Source organism: Sturnira hondurensis, unplaced genomic scaffold, assembly GCF_014824575.4.
Source record: "Sturnira hondurensis isolate 20B ecotype Veracruz unplaced genomic scaffold, ASM1482457v3 Scaffold0000880, whole genome shotgun sequence".
In the NCBI taxonomy this organism is placed as follows: Eukaryota; Metazoa; Chordata; class Mammalia; order Chiroptera; family Phyllostomidae; genus Sturnira; species Sturnira hondurensis.
Window position 1 is genome coordinate 3,060,978 of NW_028073511.1, and position 15,433 is coordinate 3,076,410.

The following is a 15,433-nucleotide window of genomic DNA, read 5'->3' on the forward strand; positions in this document are numbered from 1 at the left end:
AACAACACTCTTTGCCCCAGAGAATTTTAATCTGCTATCGAAACAGTAATGACCCCATAACCTCCCGTCTTAAACATCCTAAGCAAACCCTAATACCTTTAGCACCACTTAAAAGATGCAAGAGCAGCCCTGGCTGGTGTGGCTCAGTGGACAGAGTGCTGGCCTGCAAACATAGGAAAGGTCACCGGTTCAATTCCCAGTCAGGGCACATGCCTGGGTTGTAGGGGACGTCCCCAGTGGGGGGCAAGCAAGAGGCAACTGATTGACGTATCTCTCACACATGGATGTGTCTCTCCCTCTTTTTCTCCCCCCCCTAAAAATAAGTAAGTAAAATCTTTAAAAAAAAAGATGCAAGAGCAGAACAGAGACAGCATCTCCTTATTGACAAAGCACCCTTCACACAGGAGCCAAGGAGCCAATGAAATAAGCATCATTATTCCCGCTTTACAGAGGAGACCCACAAAGGCCAACTTGATTGATGCTGTGAGGCAAGTCAGAGACAGTACTATGGCTAGCACCCGCTGTCTATCTCCTAACACATGCTCTCTTCCCCTTTAGGCTGCCTCAGAAGAACTGTCACGGCAAAAGATTTTTAACCTTAAAACAGGTCTATGCCATCTGATGGGGCAGGACTGTGTTGGGAAATAGAACAGAGAATAAAAGAGAATTAGGAATCTTTGCCCTAATAGTTCCAAGAATTTTTTTTAACCTGCTAATTTCATCACGGAGAGTAGGGAAATATTTCTCTACCTCAGCAGTCACCTCCTTATGAGAAAATATACTCATTATGCCAAATTCTACCACACCAGAATAATTTTCAGATCCCATGGAGTGTACCATAATAGAAGAGTAACTTCTGGGGCCAACCAGAAAGCCAGAAAGATTGCTTCATGTATCTTTACTCCCACTCATTTCTAAAAGGTTCTAAAAAAAATAAAAAACAAACAAACAAAAAGGTTCTAAATGTATGTGTATAAAGAGATAAGAGAAGGGGGAAACTATAAGAAAGACTAGAGCAATAAAAAGGTCCAGCTTCCAAGAAACTGAATGAAAGGCCCGAAGGACTACAAAGTGAAGGGGGAAATTCCGTGGAGAGAACCCCAGATGAGCTGTCCGAAGAGCATGGCAAAGTCTTGCTCATGATAAACCAGCTGGGCATATTGCAGCCCTGCTTTATTTTTGTCTTCCTGCTGTCTTCCTGCCTTCAGAGGCTAAGTGTTTGAATCACAAATCTTTGCGACAACTCCAATGAACTCTATAAATCCTGTTCTCCCCAAACTGCGCATATCCACAAAACTGTGTCCAGCTGCAGGGCATTTTAAGCCTCTTGAGTCTCCCCTTGGGGGCTGATGACCTGTAGTAACGTGAGAACCCCTACATAAGAGCCCTAGTTCCTGCACACTCCAGCCCCAACTAACAACAGATTCCCTCATTAAGCATAAGACTCTCCACAGTCTTGTCTGGGAGGGAAAGGGCAGGTATGTTTTGTTTTTTGTCTCAGGAGTTAATAAGAAAAGGGATGAAATACACAGGGAAGGGATTGCCGTGGATGAGGCCAAGTTAAGGCTGCAAGACCTCCAGGAGGGATCAAACAAAGATATGAGCACTGAGAATCAAACTAGCTGACCTCAAGGTCCCTTCTAACCCAAGAGACTGAATTTGGAATGCTCTACACAATGACAGAAACTCACCTTGGGGAAAGTCCACCCCCCTAAGAAGTGACTGCTCAAAGGCCAATGACACCACCCTCTAGGAGAGGACTCACCTTGTAATACAATCAATTTCAGCCATTCCACAAGGAAACTGTAACCAGTGTCTACAGCCCAAGATGCCCAGACAGCAGCTGATGTGCAGAGGAAGGCTGCGTCGAGGGAAAAGCAATGCCGGGAGTTAGAGGTGTGGGCCTGGAGACAGAAAGACCACACAGTCCAGCATGGCTCTAGACCTGTGAATGTCCTCAGCACATTCAGCCTATAGCCCTTCCTATGTTGTACTTGAAGAGCCTCAACTTTCAAAATCTGAAGGCAAGTTTAAGTGGGAATTTCTAACCACTCCTCTTACCTGCTGGGATTTGAAGATAAAAATTTCACTACCTCATCCTAAAGCCTAAGGAGTGAATACTGGACATGCTGGGCTGAGCTAGGCCCACCAGTGGGGAGGAATGGGCGGGGGGGGTTCTAGGTGGAGCAGTGACGTCAATAGATGGGTCAGGGAAGTATGACTGCTTGGTCCTCAGGATCTGAGGAAAGCAAGTGGGGGCAGCACAGAACAGGTGCACAGGAAACCAGAACAGCACCGGAGAGGCGGAGCGGGAACCACCAGTGGGTACAAGAAGTGGACTAGACACAAACGTCTTCCCAAATCCCAGTACTGCCTTCTGCCTCCACAGATTTTGCCATTTCCAGGTATTACCTGTACTACAACTTCATAGGTCTCTTTAAATGGACTCTTTAAAGAACCCTCATCCTAAGAATAAAGAACTGGTTATATTTTTCTTTACATTAGAATAAGAAGCGCTAATGGAACGTTTTTCACACCCCGTTCAAAATCACCTGGCACCATGGAGGCCCAGGTTCCAGACCTGCACACGTGCTGGCAGCCAGGGGCCCTGGCTGTGAAGTCTGCTCCCGATTCCAGCCTCGTCTCCAGGCACGACCTTGCCAAGAGCCACCGCTGCCCTGTCCTACAGCGAGGGGGAGCGAGGGGGAGCTGGATGGGCCTGCAGCTTCCCCGTCTCGCTCTGACAGTCAAGGTGGGCGGATTTATATGTGGCTCTGGCTAAGGTACCCACACCAAGGTGACTTGTTATCAGGGTCCCAGAAATTTCCCAGTTTCTGCTCTTCTGCTCTTAGCTAAAGACAGGGAAAGAAGTAACACATTTGGAAGCAAAGGAAGTTGGGTAGAAGACAGCCTAGTGTAGAAGAACATGAGATTTGAATCCGAAACCTCAGGCATCTCCATTTAGCAACCCAGTTTAAGTTTTTTTTCATTTTTAAAACAAGGATAATCATGCCATTTTTCCTTAAATTTATACATTTGCTCCTCGACTTTCATTCAGTCTGAACTTACAGAAATGTGAACTCTGACAACCCTAGAATACTCTTGAGAGCCCCCTTCAGACTGGCACACAAGAGCTGGATGACATTTGGGCCCTTCTCACTAGTTTCCGGTTCTGTTCTGGGAATTTTGCAAGTGGAGGCATATCTGTCAAAATGTATTGCGTTACCTGACTTCTTCAGTGATAGACTTTCTTTAATTGACACAAAGGACGGACATGGACAAAAGTACTCAAAGCGGCAGTTCTTAAATCTTGATCGGGCGTTCACTGGACTTAGAGCTGGTTAAACGTATGCTCAAATAATGGAGAAGGCAAAGTACAGTTAGGGAGTCTGTGTTATTTTTTAGGTTTTAGGAAACAGAATCTCTCCCTATAATGCATACGTCTAAAATCAAATTTACCACATTTCAATTTCTATATATTATCAGGAACATGTTATGTTCAAAATGCTGTCTCATAAGACTGAAGGCAGCATACAGAAAAATACAAATAGATAAATGTAGATAACAGCCAATATAAATCAGAAGGCCAAAAACATGAGGTCTGTGCATTTTACTGTGTGCTAATGATATCTAAAACATACCTCATTACCAATACAGCATAAGCAAGAAAACAAGGGGAAAGTGAGAACAAGAAATGCAGACGACAGGCCCTGCAGTTATAAAGTTGCACTGAGCTTCCTGCCAGCCAAAGCCAAGAGGGAAACATGACTAGTGTCTGATTTTTGTTGTAGGGCCCTTATGTCTGAAAACAATTTCTCTTTAGGTACCTTCAATGAGGGACAGTATCGCTGAGGACAGCACAACAGCATGTACAGTAACACGTTTCCTGAGACCACCCCCGACCGGGTGTCTCAGTGCTGGCCTGACAACACTTCAAAGCAGAAGTGGGCTGGGCAGGCAACGTGAGTCAAACACGCAGCTTGGAGGCTCAAATGAGACGAGGAGAAAGAATTCAGGACACCACGAGCGTAGTGCCCGTATCAGGTTCACTGTTCCAACACTAAGCTCTGGGTTCACGAGGACTGAGAGGCCTAGATGCTGAGACTTAGGCCAGGGGTTCGGACCTGACACCCTGGTCCAACTAATCCAGCTAAACTGAACGCGGCTCTGGCATCAGCCCTGTCCCAATCCAGCTCATAAACAAAAGGCCGAGTTACAAGGGGTGCTAACTGCAAAATAAGAGCCAAGAGCACTCCTGGGCCCATCCATTGAGCTCCACGTACAGAGGCCACTAACTGGACCCCGCACCCATTTTCCCCTTCATCCTTCAGTCACAAAAGCCCCTGGGTTTTGACTGGGCACGTGACTACGCAAACAAGAGGCTCTGTGTCCCAGTGTCCCTTTCCGCAAAGTGTGGCCATAGTGGTTTGAGCAACTCCAGGTCATATTCTTTAAAAAAGAAACTACTTTGTTTTCTCTTTCCCCAGTGGAATGTGGACATGGAGCTGATGAGTCTGGTGGCAAGGACAACCACCCAGGGGTAGCTGAACAAGATAAAGAGAAACCGAGTCCCTGAGGACCCTGCACAATTAATTCTGCCCTGGACCATCCAACTACCTCTGTACTATTAGAAGAAGGAAAATGAAATTTCTACTAGGTTCTCTTTGTTATAGCAGCTTAGCCTGTGGCTTAACATAATTCACAACAGAACTGAGAGGAGTCAGAGAGACGCAGACTTCAAAGGACTCAGGCGACAACCTAGAAAAGTCAACTCACAATTCACTTCCACACACAGGTCAGTAAATGACATCCATAAGACAAGCTGGCCTCCCACTCCCTCTCCAGGAGAGATGAAGCCGCATCCTTTGAGCAGTGGGAAAGGCCTTTATTACAGCACAGCCTAGACACGAAATGCTGCCTGTCCACCATGGCCTAGGCCACATCCAGGACAGTTGGAGACTACTTTCCCCACCAACACTAGGCAGGGACACCCCTGTCCTACCTTTTCCCCTACAGCAGGAAAGCTCCAAGCTTCTCCATTCTTCATAGTTACCATTCTTCACGACAGGCCAAGTCCAATAAGGTGTGGGGTGAAATTGGGGCAGCTGTGTGTGAGGGTCAGGGGCAAATAGTCCAGAGCCCCAGAACAAAAGCCACAGCTGGGAACTGGAGAGGGAGAAGGCCCCACGTCTGCCCTGGGTTTCTGGGGCTCAGGAGCCTGAGGGTGCAGCACCTGCTCCTCCTCGAGAGTCGTCTGGTGACAGAGCTCACTAACGAATCCCAGCCACCGGCACCTGCTGTTGCTTGCGAATCTTGTTGAAGAGTTCCATGTACTGGACCATGGTATCTGCTGGGCCGTAGACCGTGTCATGTCTGCTGCCAAACACTGTGGGAGCCCCTGGAGTGTGGCTGCCTAGAAAACTCTGTAGGAACTCAAGCAGCAGGCTCCAGCAGTCGCTGGCTACCACGCAGGGGCCATACTCCACCTGGGGACCAAAGGAACAAAGAATGAGGGTGAATGTAAGCAAGGATGAGGGCTTCTGCTTCCCCTGCACCTCTTACCCCTAATCCCATCTTGCCCAACCCCAGGCCAAAGACTCACACCTTCTAGCACAGTGTTGCTGCACGGGAAACACTCAACCCAAACACCAGGGATCTGACACATCACCACCATTCCCTTTAGGCCATCTTTGACATTCTCATCTTGGAGTTATCAACCCTCAGCCCTGCCCACAGAAGCAAAGACAAATCTGGGCCCCCTTAGATTTTCTCAGAACTATATAATCCCTACTATGCTGAAAGATTCAAGGAGAGATGAGGAAAATGTTAAGAAAACAAAGAGCAAGTGAAAGCGTGTGTGTGTGTGTGTGTGTGTGTGTGTGTGTTGGGGATCAGTAGAGTGCAAAGCAGACAAATATGCTCATAAGTCTCTTCAAGGCCAAACATTATTCCCCAGGTAAACCCAGCCAGCTCCAACCCTAAGAAATAATTTCCTGACCAATGTAGCAGGGGCCAGAGGATACACCATCATCTTTTTCATTCCTCTCTCTTAATTTGTCACTGCAGAGAGAGCAGGGGAAATCACTGGGAACCAGATGGAGAAACAGTAAAGAAATAGCTGGGGTGTGCCGGACTACAAAGCTGGGAATGTGGAGGATGAACAGTGGGGCCCCAGTGGGTCTCAGCCAGTGCAAGGTGTGTTGCACGCTAAAAAGAGCCAGGAAATATCGGCCCTGGAGTTGCAGAGCAGTAATTACCACTAATGCCCTTTTTCCCACCAAAGGTGCTTTTTAGGGGTGTTCAGCTCTCCCCACATCTCTGCACTTGAACCCCCGCCTTCCTGCTAGTCCTGGAGGAAGAGTCGCAATCCCCCAAGTGAGCAGTGTGCTCTCACTGGCCTGGATTCCTGGGGCAGTCTGTGCCTCTTTCACGGCATTTATTATAGAGCCGCTTCAGAAACAGTTTGTGCCCTGGCTGGTGTGGCTCTGTGGACAGATTGCTGGCCTATGAACCAAAGGGTCACCAGTTAGATTCCCAGTCAGGGCACATGCCTGGGTTGTGGGCCAGGTCCCTGGTGGGGGTGTGCAAGAGGCAACCACATATTGATGTTTCTCTCCCTCTTTCTCCCTCCCTTCCCCGCTGTCTAAAAATAACTCAATAAAATGTTTTTTAAAAAAAGCAGTTTGTGTTTCAGCCTTGCTCTCTTACTAAATCACAAATTTGCAAGAGGCAGGCCCCACAGCTTACTTTTTTTTTCTAATCTCACACAGGGCTGAACACGTGGTAGATTGTAGATCCTCACTGGTCCCAAAGCCAGCTCCTGTCACACTCTCTCTTTGCCATTTTCAGTATCTACTGAAAATCTAAAGTTCTACCACACCCCCTCAAAGACAGTCATCACACACCCCTTTCCCATCGTGAAAGAATGTGGACAGCCCAGCAAAAGAAAAGGTACATCTTTGCTACACAACTTTTGAGAGGAGAGGCGTACAGACCTACCTCCCAAAAGTTAACTACACCGAAAGCTGTCCTGGTCTGCTCCAATCCTTTATGTGGAAGGTGACTGGTCCCTCCACATCATAACTCACTTGCCTCCTTTGACTATCCCTTCCCTTCTCCACCAACAGCCTTCCTATCCTACCAGCTGTGAACCCAACTTCCAATTCCCATCTTGGGCTAGAGAGTCCCCAATCATTAGAGAAAGGTTAAAAAGGGCAGGGAGAGGGGGCAGAGATGCTGTGCACTAGAGACAGGGATCAGGTAGGCACGAACACCTGTGTGCACACAGAGGGCTGTGGAAATCTGCTGAGCAGCCCCTTCCACACATCATGCTCCTGTATTTCACCAAGGTCTTACCTCCACAGAGATGCCTCGGGCACTGGGCCCCATTGTGACCGTGCCCACCTTCACTAGGAAGTCACAGTACTGGTAACGGGTACCCCGGGTCTCAATCTTGCTGGCCTTGGCACTCTGGAAGAAGCCCTTGAGCTTCACCATGAGCACATCAAAGTTGGTGTCGGCAATAAGACAAGGGCCATTCTCAAAGAGGGCGAAGCAGCTCAAAGGGTACTCTGAATTGTGCATCACATACATCAGCTTCCCGGTCTGACCTGCAGGGACAGAGATCCTACTTAGCAACAAGACCTCCGCCAGCAAACCCTGGAATAGAGGCAAATGTGGGGAACTTGGCCACATGACAATCAGGCACTACCTCAGCAGTCCTGGAGTGGACGTAGGTCTTACCTCCAGAAAAGGCCCCTTACCAACAGCCTTTTCTGCAGAAAACAGGTGAGGCAGCATGTGGTAAAATCCACCCGCTCTACAGAAAAAAGGTGAGGGACACACAGGGAACTTCACTAGCATCAGTATTAGTTGAATTGTTTATTTTTGTTTTTTAAGATTTTATTTGTGTTTTCTTTTTTAGAGAGAGAGGAAGAGGGGGAGAAAAAGAGGGAGAGAAACAACAATGCATGGTTGCCTCTCGCTGGCCCCCTACTGGGGAACTGGCCCACAACCCAGGCATGTGCCCTGACTGGGAATTGAACCAGTGACCCTTTGGTTCACAGGCCAGCACTCAAGCCACGGAGCCACACAAGCCAGGGCAACAGCTGAATTCTTAAGTGGAATGATGGGCTCATAGATGGATGCTTAGTGATGATAATTAGTAACTCACAGGCACCTTACATATAGTTTTTTATACATATAGTTTTTTATATAATCATACATTACATAATAAGGAAAATTAGATAGAAGTAACAGCATTTCAGTATGTTGAATGAAGCGGACACTCTTTTCTGTCCACTCCTACCTTCTCTGGCCTCCCCCTCTCTGAAATATAAGAGGCCCCAGAGATACAGCAAAGGGGAGCGTCTGAGCACAAGGCTGGGAAGGTAGGCCAGAGCTGAGCTGTGTTGGCCTGTCTTCCATGCCTAAGAAACCTGGACTTCATTCTAAAGGCAAAGTGAAGCCTTGGGCAATTCTAGGACATTGCTGACTGAGGAAGCTAGCAGTGCACCACAGCAGCACGAACTCAGCCTCTGGGATCAAAACATCTAGCTTCCAGTCCCAACTCACCCATTCCACGCTCTAAGAAATGACTTTTCTCATTGATTACTACAGATTTCTGTAAGAGGAGAGGGAAACTATATATGTGTGTTTGGCAAAGTGGGAAATGGAAGAAGGCAAACAATGGAAAGCAAGACTCCTCTCTCGTACATTACAAGAGTTCATGGATAGACCGCCACAATCGCAAATATTAGGTGCTTAAATTATTCCCAACACTGTTCTTGGGTTTAAGAAGCATATGGGAAGAGGACTTAGTCCCTGGCCTCAAGAAGCTGACAATATCACTAGAGACAGGTGAAAAGCTCTAAAAAAGACAATAAACGCAAGTGCTTACCTAGGACAGACCAGAAGTCTTTTTTGGAAGGAAGGAAGAATTTCAGGGTCGGAAGAGATTAAAACAGGCAATAGGCAGCAGGAAAAACTTCCATGGAAAAAAGAGAACCTGAACTAGGATACAAAGAGAGGGTAGGATTCAGCCACGCAGAAAAAGAAACAAGACACTGCAGGCAGTGATGAGGGCAGAGCAGTGGGAAAGAGAGGAGAAGGCAGCTGGGGAGCAGGGGAGCAGCTTGTGACCTCTACACACACCTCCACTCTGCTGCCTCCTGTCGAACACAACAGGTGCTGCACAAGCCACCCTGCACATCCCTCCTGACTGCGCTGCCCGTTCACACCTTTCACCTCCCAGTAAATCCACTTCAAACACTTCAACCCTCAAAAAGACATCCAAAGCCAACCCACATTCTGTTCTTATGCAAACTCCTGTAATTACATACTCAATTCATATGAATCTGCAGGTATTCTTATTGTCTGGAAAATATTTTGAAAGTCAACTAAAACTCCTATTTTTAATAATGAAAAAAGTATTCCCAGTTGTTTGTAGACAATAATACTGTTTAAATCACAACAAAAGTACTTTCTTTTTTTAAGATTTTATTTATTTTTAGAGAGAGGGGAAGGGTGGGAGAAAGAGAGGGAGAGAAAGATCAATGTGTGGTTGCCTCCTGTGTGCCCTCTACTGGGGACCTGGCCCACAACCCAGACATGTGCCCTGACTGGGAATAGAACCAGCGACCCTGTGATTAGGAGGCCAGCACTCAATCCACTGAGCCACACCAACCAACTTTTGGACCAAAAGTACTTTCTTATCTGCACAAATGTGTGAAATAGAACCAGTGTCACTATCCCACTTTTATAGATGAGGAAAATTAAGCTTATTGTTCCCAGACCAGCAGCAGTAGCCCCAGGTGGGAGCTTTCCAGAAATGCAAATTATCCACCCCAAGCCTTCCAGGTAAAGCTCATGCTGGTCAGTGTGAGAACTAAGGATCTAAAGGCACAGAATCAGAAAGCAGCAGAGCTGGAACTGCAGGCCTTCTGACCTGAAGTTCACTGCTCCTTCCATTCTACTCCACTGCCTGTGGAGAACATGTTGTCTCCCACCTGGACTGTAGCTCCTTGAAAATAAAGGTCTGATCCGGAGGAAAACGGAGTCCACACCAGGCAATCTCATTCAAGTAGTGTAACCATATACAAATGTTTTGTTTTCTAAAAGCTTTCATAACCATTTATCTTTTGATTCTTACATCCTTCCTACTAAAGGCAAAACAATGGTTAAGAATTAGACTATAAGTTTATAGATGAGGAAACTCAGCACAGCTCTGAGCTACCCTTTACTAGAGGTTTAGTACAGGACCTCAGTTCTAGTGCTTGCATGTATTAACTTATTTAATTAGCACAGCAGCACTAGGGGGTAAGCACTACGATTACCTTCATTTCACAAGAGAGAGAACTGTACAAGCAGGACCCTCACCAGATAGTTTCATCAGAGGGGATTTAATACATGAAACAAAATACAGCAAGTGGAAGAACTAAAAAACCAAACGGAATGATGAGGTCCCCAAAGATTAGCAACCCAGGGCACTACTATCCCTAAGGCTGCAAAGAAATGGAGAGGATGTGCTGTTAGTAGAGCCAGGGGCGAAGACTGCCCAGCAGGAGCTAGAACCAAGAAGACATAACCAGAGACACGGCCCAAGGCAGAGGGAGAGAGGACCTGTGGTCTCCCTTCCTCCTATCCTCTCATTTTCCCCAGTGCCTCACTGGCCAAAGGTAACTAAAAGGGTAGGGACTAGCAAATCAGTCTGCAGTGGAAGTTCAGGGAACGGATCTATGCGGAAAGAGGAAAATGACCAGCACAGACACGGTCGAAGGTCGTGGGGCTCACCCAGCTTGCAGTTAGTATGTGGCAGAGCCAAGATTCAATTATCTGGTTCCATGTCGAGATTTTTTAAAATTAATTAATTAACTAATTATTTTTTTAGAGAGAGGGAAGGGAGAAAGAAAGAGAGAGAAACACTGATTGCCTCTCGCACGTGCCCCGACCAGGACCAAACGCACAACCTACTCGTGTACCCTGACTGGGAATCAAACCATGACCTTCTGTTTATGAGATGATGCCCGACCAACCGAGCCACACAGGTCAGAGCCATATCTAGATTCTTAATCACTGTGCTATGTGACTGTCCAAGGTAAAGTTACTGCAGAACCCAGGTTCCCTAACTCATATTCAAAGACCCTCTTTGCCTCCTCCTTACCATCACCACCAGGACCATCCACAGCCATCTCACCTCTTAATAGTTTTAAAACAAACGTTGATTCATTGGTCCAAGTGATGCTAATGAGGTAGCCATGGCCGTTGTCTAGGTATGGGAAACAGAAAGGCTTTCTGCTAAAAGTTCTAAAAACTAGTCTATACAAAGACTTCCGAGCTTAACAGAGTCTTTCTCCAACTGTAGAGTGCATAAACAACATCTGGGGAACTTGTGAAAATGTAGATTATGAGGCTCCCAACAGCAGTTGGTCGGTCAATAAGCAGACAGACAGGAAACTGCACCTTTAACAAGTAACCCAGTAACTTGTTAAACTGCACCTTTAACTAGTAATCCAGCCAGGAAACTGCACCTTTAACAAGTAACCCAGATGAGAGCCCTGCTGGGTAGCTCAGATGGTTAGGGTATCATCCCAATATGCCAAATTTGCGGGTTTGATCTCTGGTCAGGGCACATATAAGCAACAAATAAATGCAAAAACAAATGAAACAACAAACTGAGGTGTTTCTCTCTCAAATCAATTTTAAAAAATGTAACGAAGATGATTTTGATGCCATTAGTAACCAAGCCTCTGAGAAACAGTGCTTTATAAGTTCAAAGTGCAAAAAGACTAAAACAGAGTCCCAGTCTAAGACATGAAGGACCAAGAATTAATGAATTCAGAAACGCATCTGATATACATGAAAGAGCAAAAGAGCAGAAAGATCTCAATGACCATGAATGTCTATCAACCCCAGGCCATCCTGCAGACCCATCTCACTGACCTTGACTGCCAAGGGTAGAGGCAGCTGTGTGGTAGGTCTCACAGTCCACACAAAATGTTCCTTGCTTCTCTGCCCCAAGCATCTCCAGTTTCCGGGTAAGGAGCTCCACGGTCTGCTGGACACTCTTGCCCTCTGCCACAGGCATCTGCGACACGCTGGAAGGGGAAGAATGAAACCATCAGCATCCACAGACACACGTGGACTCACTGAGCCACTCGATCACACACAGAATCACAGCTCACTAGGACCTTAGGGATCAACTACCACAACCCCCTTATTTTAAGATTTTACTTATTTATTTTTAGAGAGGGGGAGAGGATGGAGGGAAACACCGATGCGAGAGAGAAACACCTATCAGCTGTTTCTCACACACCCTCAACTGAGGACCCCGCCTGCAACCCAAGCATGTGCCCTGACCAGGTATCAAAGCAGCGACCTTTCCGTTTGCAGAACAATGCCCAACTGACTAAGCCACACCAGCTAGGGTGCAACCCTCTTATTTTAGTATTTTCATTTATGTAGGTATGCATTTATTTATTATGAGCTCTCCCACAACCAAGATGTTTTATTTATTTATTTTTTTTAGAGAGAGGGGAAGGGTAGGAGAAAGAGAGGAAGAGGAACATCAATGTGTGGTTGCCTCTTGCATGCCCCTCCTGGGGACCTGGCCCACAATCCAGGCATGTGCCCTGACCAGGAATTTAACCATTGACTTTTAGGTTCAGAGGCCACCACTCAGTCCACTGAGCCACACCAACCAGATCACAACCCCCCTTATTTTAAAGATGAGGAAACAGAGGCCCCCAGTCCCTAAGAACTAGATAGAGCACAGGCTTCAGCACTGTTACAACAGTGCAGTGAACTTCCCGTCACACCAGAACTTCCTGAGCATGGCCTGGGTGCCAACATTCAAGAGAAGCAGACTGAGCGTTTGATAACACTGAGTCATGTAATGAGGATTTCCCTTACAGTTATTTCACTTCTGACTACATCAAGGGGACAGCCTCCATTTGCAGTGAGCATGTTTTCCCCAACTCTCCAACACAGCAATCTTCAACCGGTGTGCCACAGCAGGCACGTTGGTGTGCCACAGAATTTTTTAAAAATGCAACACCTGACTGTTTAGTCAGGGGCACTGGCCCCTTTTCCCTTAGACTATCAAATAAAAAATGAAAACAGCCAACACAACAATAGCCATCAGTGGGAATGAATCAAAATCACACCTATATTTTCTGTCAGATTGGCGAGAAACATATCTTTTGGTGCGCTGCAGAGTTTTACTAATGAGTTTACATGTGCCATGAGATGAAAAAGGTTGAAAATTGCTGCTCTAACACTTTGATGTGCATTGTCCAGTACAGCGGCCGAAAGCCACTGTGGCCATTTACAGCCAAACTGAGAAAACGAATTAGGTTAAAATTTCAACTCTTTACCTGCACTACCCACAATCTGAAGGCTCAATAGCCACGTGTGGCTGGGGGCTAATGTAATAAACGGTGCTGATATAGAACATTTCCATCAGTGCAGAAAGTTGTATTCAACAGCCCTAGGATCTAAGGGAAAGCCTCGAGTTTGTAATCTTCGAGAGTGGCGAGAATGTAATCAAAACAACCAAACAAAAAATGTTACCTCCAAGATTTCCTTCTATGCTGAGTGAAACTGGCTTCCCCTTTAGACTGGTAATTATTGATCACCAAGCCCCAACTATGTGCCAGAAAGTGTCCAAAAGCCTGTAGATAAATTAACTAGGTACTCTGAACCCTCACAACAGCCCTAGAAGATGTGCTATTATTCATCTCCTCGTCACAAAGGAGAAAACCGAAGTACAGAGAGGCTGACGGACTTGCACAAGGTCACTCAGCTTGGTGCGGGGTAGCCAAAACTCGAAGTCAAGCAAGCTGCCTCTGTTGCCTGTGCCTTAACTATCAGACTGCTTCCCTAGGGATGTAATTAAAATATCTTTAGGAAAAAAAACACATTTAAAAGAAAACATTAATAAATAGCAGTACAGGTGGTACTTAGCTATACACAAATCAGAAAGGCAGTGACTCAATTTGGGGAGACACTGCATCACCTCAGGATCAACCAGCCAAATGAAGCGACAATGGCCCGGTCCTACTGCTGTTAAAAACCGCCACTACTCTCCACGAGAAAAAGCACTGACAAGGACGGATGACAATGTGCCTTAGTTTGAAATGTAAGAGCATCCCTAAAATGATGCTGTGGGGGTAAGAAGTCCTAGGCGTCTGGGAGAGTTGGTAAGGGCCCCAACAGACAGACAGCCCTTTCCCCCTGCTGCCTCCTCCACTGAAAGCAACAGGGGCTTGCAGGGCTCCAAGCCTCTGTGCTGCAAACTTGCTACCCCATCCCTCACACACCCCCCTTGCGCTAGAGGACTTAGAGGAGGTCCGTGATGCCAAGTGTGGGAAACAAAAGTGCAATCCCTGACAAACCTGCAGGAACCTGGGCTTCCAGGAGTTTCCACAGGCCCTCATAGGAGAAGCCTGTAGTCACCGACTCCAGACAGCCTGGCCTCCCCCAGCCCTCTCTGATTGGAAATGCTCACACTTACTGATATGTCTAAAAAGAAAACAGAAAAAAAGCCCTGAAATCTAGCATTTTGTAACTAGTGCCTCTAAGAGTGTTACTTACACACCTTTCCCTGCCACCTTGACTTATAACACGTTACAGATAAAAAGTGCACAGCACTAGACGAATAGTGTAGAAAACATGTCCTGCAGAAATGATGTGCCCAGAACGCCAATCTCCTAATTCCCGATAGTTTTTCCCCCTGTGGACCCCAAGATCTTAAATGGCCAAACCAGAACCAGACAGGCCAGTCTACATTTACTGGCTGTAGGGAGGGGCAGGGGAAACCCCTTGGAAAGAGATACCATCTCCTTCTTGTGCCTCCCCAAACCCTGCAGCCCAGCCTACTGATGAGCTCTAGTCCGCACGCCCTCAGTTCCGAACCTTAAAGCCCCACCCCGGGCCTCACCTGCAGAAGGATGAACCAAGAAAATGAGAAGGAGATACCCAACCCTTGATGGGTTCTGGGATGAAACCCAGGAGGAAGGGGGCGCATCTCTGAGGAAACAGGCCCGGAGACTCCACAACCCCCACGGTGTCCCCCTCACCCACACAATCTGAGGACTTTTGTGCTAAACTCCTGAGGGACTGCAGACCCAGTTCCAGATCCTTCTCCTGGGTACACTCCAGGCTCCGAGGGCCCTTCACGGCCCCAAGTCCCACTCCACAAAATCCCTTGCATTCCTACCAAGTCACTCCCATGATGTCGCACAAGGAGGGTGGCAAGGCTAAACAGTTGAAACGCGGAGCCCTCCGGCTGCGAACGCGAAGTGAAGCCCTCCAAAGCAAGCGCCCGTCAATAGACGTGTTGCGGAAATTACGTAAAAACCGAGCGCCCAGCGGACGCACCACAAGGAACAGGGGCTTCTCTAGGCGTCACCTCGGTGACACTTCCATTGGTATC

The 15,433-nt window shown here is 47.0% G+C and overlaps 1 protein-coding gene across 1 annotated transcript; it reads right to left on the bottom strand.

Annotated features, from left to right (window-relative positions):
• Positions 1 to 1,488: 1,488 nt before the first annotated feature.
• MED20 (mediator complex subunit 20) lies at positions 1,489 to 15,339 on the bottom strand. The gene is made up of 4 exons (XM_037052643.1): positions 15,218 to 15,339; positions 11,941 to 12,095; positions 7,357 to 7,610; positions 1,489 to 5,486 (listed from the first exon to the last, which is right to left on the bottom strand). Exons 1-4 carry the CDS (start codon positions 15,229 to 15,231, stop codon positions 5,271 to 5,273), a joined length of 639 nt encoding a protein of 212 aa, XP_036908538.1. The 5' UTR covers positions 15,232 to 15,339; the 3' UTR covers positions 1,489 to 5,270.
• Between the last annotated feature and the right edge of the window lie 94 nt (positions 15,340 to 15,433).